The sequence below is a fragment of the Paralichthys olivaceus genome, chromosome 9, assembly GCF_024713975.1.
Source record: "Paralichthys olivaceus isolate ysfri-2021 chromosome 9, ASM2471397v2, whole genome shotgun sequence".
NCBI lineage: Eukaryota > Metazoa > Chordata > Actinopteri > Pleuronectiformes > Paralichthyidae > Paralichthys > Paralichthys olivaceus.
In genome coordinates, this window is record NC_091101.1 from 25,679,054 (window position 1) to 25,685,000 (window position 5,947).

At 40.9% G+C, this 5,947-nt stretch overlaps 1 protein-coding gene across 5 annotated transcripts in view; it reads right to left on the bottom strand.

The window, feature by feature from the left end:
* Window positions 1–4,709: 4,709 nt before the first annotated feature.
* The window catches only part of gria2b (glutamate receptor, ionotropic, AMPA 2b), a 38,138-nt gene continuing 36,900 nt past the window's right edge, over window positions 4,710–5,947 (bottom strand). For 3 of the 5 annotated variants that reach the window (XM_069531489.1, XM_069531486.1, XM_069531485.1), the window contains exon 16: window positions 4,710–5,947. This exon is cut by the window's right edge and continues 44 nt beyond it. In XM_069531489.1, coding sequence (XP_069387590.1) covers window positions 5,827–5,947 — 121 coding nt within the window. In that variant the 3' untranslated portion in view covers window positions 4,710–5,826. The other 2 variants (XM_069531488.1, XM_069531487.1) reach the window with 1 other exon arrangement.

Sequence of the window (5,947 nt, forward strand, 5' to 3'; positions counted from 1 at the left end):
CTCGCTCGGCAGCAGGAGCTCATGGGTTCAGTTTCTGAATCGCCTCTCACTTCCCCAGGTGTGACTATACAGTGCACTGGCTCCCCCGACAGAACACAACAGCTGTTTGTCTTATTCTCCAGGGCGACTTAAAATGGTGGTATGCATCGAGAGAGCAGCCCCCCCCCCCCTCCCCCTCCCTCTCCCAGTTCCCTGCGTGCGCGCCAACATGCAGCTACAGGAATGACACGCTGTACTGGAGCAACCAGAAGCCCAGCTAACACTGTTGCCATGACGACGCAGCCAGAGGATAACTGTTTTACAGCGTACGACGACGCCCACCACCTCGGCTGCTTCAGAAGTATACGCTGCTCCTCGCTGATCTGCACAGTCCGCTGAGACGCCGTGGTGGTGGTCACTCACTCAAGATGAGTCCTCCCTTCACCCGTGGATCAACCTGTTGTTGGAATAACGAGGAACGTGAAATGAAACTAGTGTTGCTATTCTCCGTGTTTCATTTTGAATATCGTTAAAAACAAAATGATAAAATACGACTGGTTCATGTATATTTACTCTACTAATACTATACTATACTACTAATACATGTCAGTCAGGGAATAAAGCCAATTAAATTCATATAATTGTATTTATCCATCATCAAGTGTACAATCAACAGTGATAATCATCATTAATATTTATATTTCTACGTGTATTTAGATTGAATACGTGCGCTTCGTATCATCTGTTCATATTCTCCCCGACAACAAGAGAATTGATTGGTCGGCAGGAGACGACATTTTGGGTTAATTAACTCAACGTGTCAATCAATCAATTATCCTCCACCTCAACCAGTGTTAAAACCCGTGTGCTGTCATTGTGAAAGACTAACACAATTTAGAACTCATCAGTGTTACTGTGCAATAACATAAATACAATAGTTCCTGCTCAGCTCAGGTCGAGACAAAATGATTAATTTGAAATCTCTAATCTTCTATAATAATAATTCATTTCACTGATCTCTATCACATCGTAATTAATGAGGTCAAAACAATTAAGTTAGATATGATGACTATCATACATCTGGGTTTGTGAGGCACAAACAAATCCCTGACCACTGTTGTCTTAATCAGTGTGATGTGAATGAATCTGACCCTGGATCAGCGTCACTGTCGTTTAAACTCAGGTCCTCTCGCTCTTCATCCCCTGAAACAGTGAAGAGCTGTTTCAGATGGACAGAGTTGACATTGTCATTTCATCTGCAGATATTTTCAAACTCAGTAGCTTGTGAGACGTCGGTTAAATAACGTCCTCCGTCCTCAATTAGCTTCTTAAACGGGAGAACCAGTCGATAGTAATTTGAGGCAAAAGGTCACCTTGATTGCGTTCTGGTGACTTTTAGGTCAACCTTCATTAAGTTTATCTGGCAGATTGACAGCGAACTGCAAATGGCACCGAAGATGAAGTTCGATGAAAATAGAGACGACGGAAGGAAAATAAACTGCAGCTGATTTTCTGTTTATAAAAAATATTTTTTTAACCTAATAGAAAAATTCCATTCTGTTAATTTACTGAGATTATTAATGGAACGGGACGACAGCTTCAGTTATTATGCGCTTCACGTGTATGACAATGAGTTCGGGAACAGTTTTTTAACCTGTTAATCTTCTTAAATCTGCTCCATCATCACTGTGTGAGAAAAATGTCTTGCTGCATTCTAACGAGGCGGAGGCGACAGACAGGCCTCCGTTAATAAACCTGAAGATGAAACATGGTCCTGGCTGTGCTGTATCGACGTCTCCTATGCGAGGTGGCAGATTCAGGACGCTCCTCGCGTCCCCTCCGTCATCATTAGCCTCAGCGCGGGCAGGATCCCATCAGAATATCCATCGACGACCAGCGATGTGAGACACGGGGGAGGAAGGGGGAGGGAGGCTGATTGCTCACATGGCTGAAGATTCATTTTGGTTAACCAGAACTAACGGCCCATCAGTGCACCCGATTGCACAAAGGTGGCGAGAGCGATGAATGATAGCGTCGCTTCCCGAGGATGTAACTCCGATAAGTCATTTCAACTTTGAAGGAAAACAAAACAGTCTCAAAAGCTGGATTCACTTTTATTACACCGACAAAAGAAGTGTTGCATTAGCGCCCATAAAGCTGCGGGAGCTCAGGCCGCAGCTTTTACCGAGAGAGTAAATGTTGGCACTGTAGCCACGAGACAATCGTAACCTTTGAGAATGTCTTGGTCTTCAAGCGAAGGCTGAAGCTACAGGAAGTTAAGGCTCCGAGGAAATCTCATTAAGGTTATGCAAATGTCTTAATTCTGGGGGGAAAGAGAAAAAGCTAAACTGTTCTTCACTAAGAGGGAAACTGGTGAATCATTTAGTGCAAATACAAAAGAAATGTATGTTTGAAAAGCACAAGATATTCCTTCAGTTTCATTTTGTGTCAAATCTTTTTGGTTTGGTCATAATTTTGCAGTGCTGTGATTTGCAAGGTATGATGGGAAATTAACATGAGGGGCTGGAAAATAAAATATGGCCTGATTAGGAGGAAAGAGAGATTATCTTTACAGGGCAGAGGGAAGTCAAGCGTCTTCACGGAGACGTGTGACATTCATTAACACTCAGCAGAAGGAGGGTGGACTCACAGCGTCTCGTTAACTCACAACCATCGCATTCAGAGTCTCCTCTTTGGGATTATAACTCAGAGGCTCCACTTTCAGTCAGGACGTCACTAAAATGCTAAATTAATAACATTAATTTATTATCGTTCATCCATTCATCCAGTTTTTAATCAACCTCACGGTGAGTTAACGACGCTGTGACTTGTATTTTTATTGGACGGGTTTCATTTGCGACTCCATTCTTGGACTTTGAGATCTTCTAGTGGCACAATGATTTAAAAAGAAAAGATCTGCGAGGGTCAGGGTGGGTGTGTGGCGGTTCAGAGTTGGCTGAGGTGAGCACCAACGAAAACACAGACGCTCCCCAGTTCCGTTCTTTTTAGTAAATGCAATAAATCAAACACAAATTGTCCTGAGCGGCTCGCGGCTGCTCTCATGCACGGGAGCAGCTCTCTCCGACTCTGTCTGCCACATTTAAAGCAGGGGAGTGACGAGCTAACTGGACTCAGCTGTGCTAATCACCCCTCTGCTGCAGCTGGAGCGATGACACACAACCAGCCTCCATCATCGTTCAGGCGAGTTTGAAAACCTGGATCTGTACTTTGGTAATAAATGAACCAATCATGTTCCTCCTTCTTATGTAAACTTCTCTGTCTCATTAAGATTTATGATCTAGGGGCGGCGTGCAGCTCACCTGGTGGAGCTACACGCCTCTGCAGGGGCCAGGGTTCGATTCCAGGCTGCATGTTGTTCCCTGCTCTCTCTCACCCTCTGTCATCACTAGCTCTCTCTCTCTCTCTCTCTCTGTCTGATGATAATGAAGAGCAAGAAGCCTGTTAAAGAAATATATAACGATCCTTTTCAATTATCTGGATGTTAAAGTAGAAATACAAAAGAACAAAGGAAGTGGTTTGACACTTTAAATGATTTATACAACACAACATAAAACACTGTTAAAGAAACTGGGCTCTAATCCGCACCAACATATAATGAGACCTTCCCAGGTTCCGACTCCGTCGTTCACTGGTGAAAAATCCTTAATTAGTTTTTTTTTTTTTGCACAATTTGAACAAATGAACCAACAAAGAAACCGACCGACCAAAGCTGTGAAACTTCGTCCCACGTCTCCACAAAACGTCACAGAAATCAGTGATTCTTTAAAATAATTCATCGACACAGCTAATAAATGACACACACCAAACGATAACAAGCCATCAGCCACTTTTATTTAGAAAGAGTCCCAAAAAATAAACAAGTTAGCACACATTCCATTTACAAAATGTCAGTGAGAATAGCCTGAATATGCGATGAAACGACGGAATACGTTTCTATTGTTGATTACAAAAAACAACAGTGGTAATAATAGTACAGTTTAACTCCCTCACTTGTCGCAGTGGAGGGCTCGTCATAGGTCAGATTTTAGGAAAAGAAATGAATAAAAATAAAAATTAAATTGTTTGAGAACTTATAGGACTGTATATATATATATATAAAGAAAAAACAAATCGTATTTCCTGAAGAAATCAAATTTAGTCTTTGACGCTTTAATGCAAAGGGGGCTATAATTTTTCATATTTAAACTTTTTTATACAAAATATATGTATATACTGTATATATGTCTAACATTGTATTTCCAACTTCAAACAGTTAACCTCACAACTTCAACATTGAAAGTGAAAAAAAACAAACCCTGCGTGTTCGGCAGTGATGAAATAAACCCATGTAGTATTTGCGGCAACAACATGCAACTGGTGCTACTTCATTGTCAGATCAAATGCGAAAAATACATGGAGACCGGAAAACAAAGCGAAAACAAAGGCTATTGTATTAGCACTGTCATGGCCACCGACTGTACATCTAGATACAAAAGTTACAGAATGTCTCATTTACATTCACTGAGATGACAGTGATTGATTATATTAAAGACTATATTCATATCTACCGGCACTAGAATTTGGCACTCTCACTTATTTGGCATTTTTAAAAACCATCACGTTGAACCACGCGGATGCTGATGCCTCTTTTTGATGTCACTTCAAAAGTGTGATGCGATAAATACCTAAGACTATTTTCTTTTTTTCTTTTTTTTTTGGTCTTTTTTAAATTCTTTTTTTTTTTTGTCGTCTTCGTGTTTCGCATTCGTCGCGTGTAAACAGATTTTGTTTCCTGTTGTTGAAAGTAGAACATCTACCCTGGTCCTCATCAGAAAAAGAAAAAAAATATACAAACAGCAAAAGCACTGAAGCCAACGAAGAGACAGAAAGAGAAATATATTAAAAAATAAAAATAAAAAATTAGAAAAATCGCTGCACCGACTCAACAAGAAAATAAAAGAATTGATTCCAAATGTCAAGCATTGACATATATTTTTATATCAACACCAAATGTTAAAGAATAAAATATACAGGAAAGTTTAGAATAGGAATTAATTACATGATTCAACATCTCACCCCCCCCCCCCACACGTGATGTATTTGGCTTTGAAAATATGGAACTAGAAGCTGTTTAGTATTTTTTCTTTCTTTACACTCACACGTTAATATGTTTATATCCAACCAGTATGTAAGCAAGTTTATTTAAAAGCTATTTTGTGAAAATACATAAAAATATTTTTTTTTTCCCCAAATAAACTTTTTTTTCTTCGATTTTCTTAAAAAAAAAAAAAGGAAAAGGACAATTTCACATCTTAATGCAGATGGTATCAAGTGTGCTTGAATATCCTGTTTGGTGGCGGTGGCTACAGAAACAGTGTGTTATTGATGACATCTTCCCGCTGACGCACACACAAACACACACACACGCCTTTCACTCACACACACACACACAACCGAGATGACTGAAACTCCAACTCCCAGAAGCAGCCAGTGCCGTCAATCAAGCCCTCGTCTGCGTCTCGGTCCAGAATGATTGACAGCAAAGCATGGTGTCACCAGTTCGGAAAAAAAGGAGAGCCTCCATTTTTATATTCCCACGTGTAATTCCGCACAGAGGGGGGAGGCATTTTTCCAAAATGGTGAGAAATGGAGACAGAGGGCAACAACACGAGTCTTTTGTGAGACACAGAATGAAGACTCCATCTTCTACTTTTCCTTTTTTCACCAGACAGAGACAGAGAAAAAAAAAAAGTGCCAAGAACAGAAGGAGGGAGGGAGGGACGAAGAAAGAGGAAAGAAAACCGCTCTATTGAAACCATCGTAAGGCACTCAGAAGTTTCTCATTGATCAGGACAGATCTGTCAGGCTGACGTTCAGTCCCATGTCAGGTCTCACGTAAGGGACGGAGTGGACAGCTTTAGGAAACTCTGGAGTCATCACCCGACCATTCTCCCCGGTACTCCCAGTG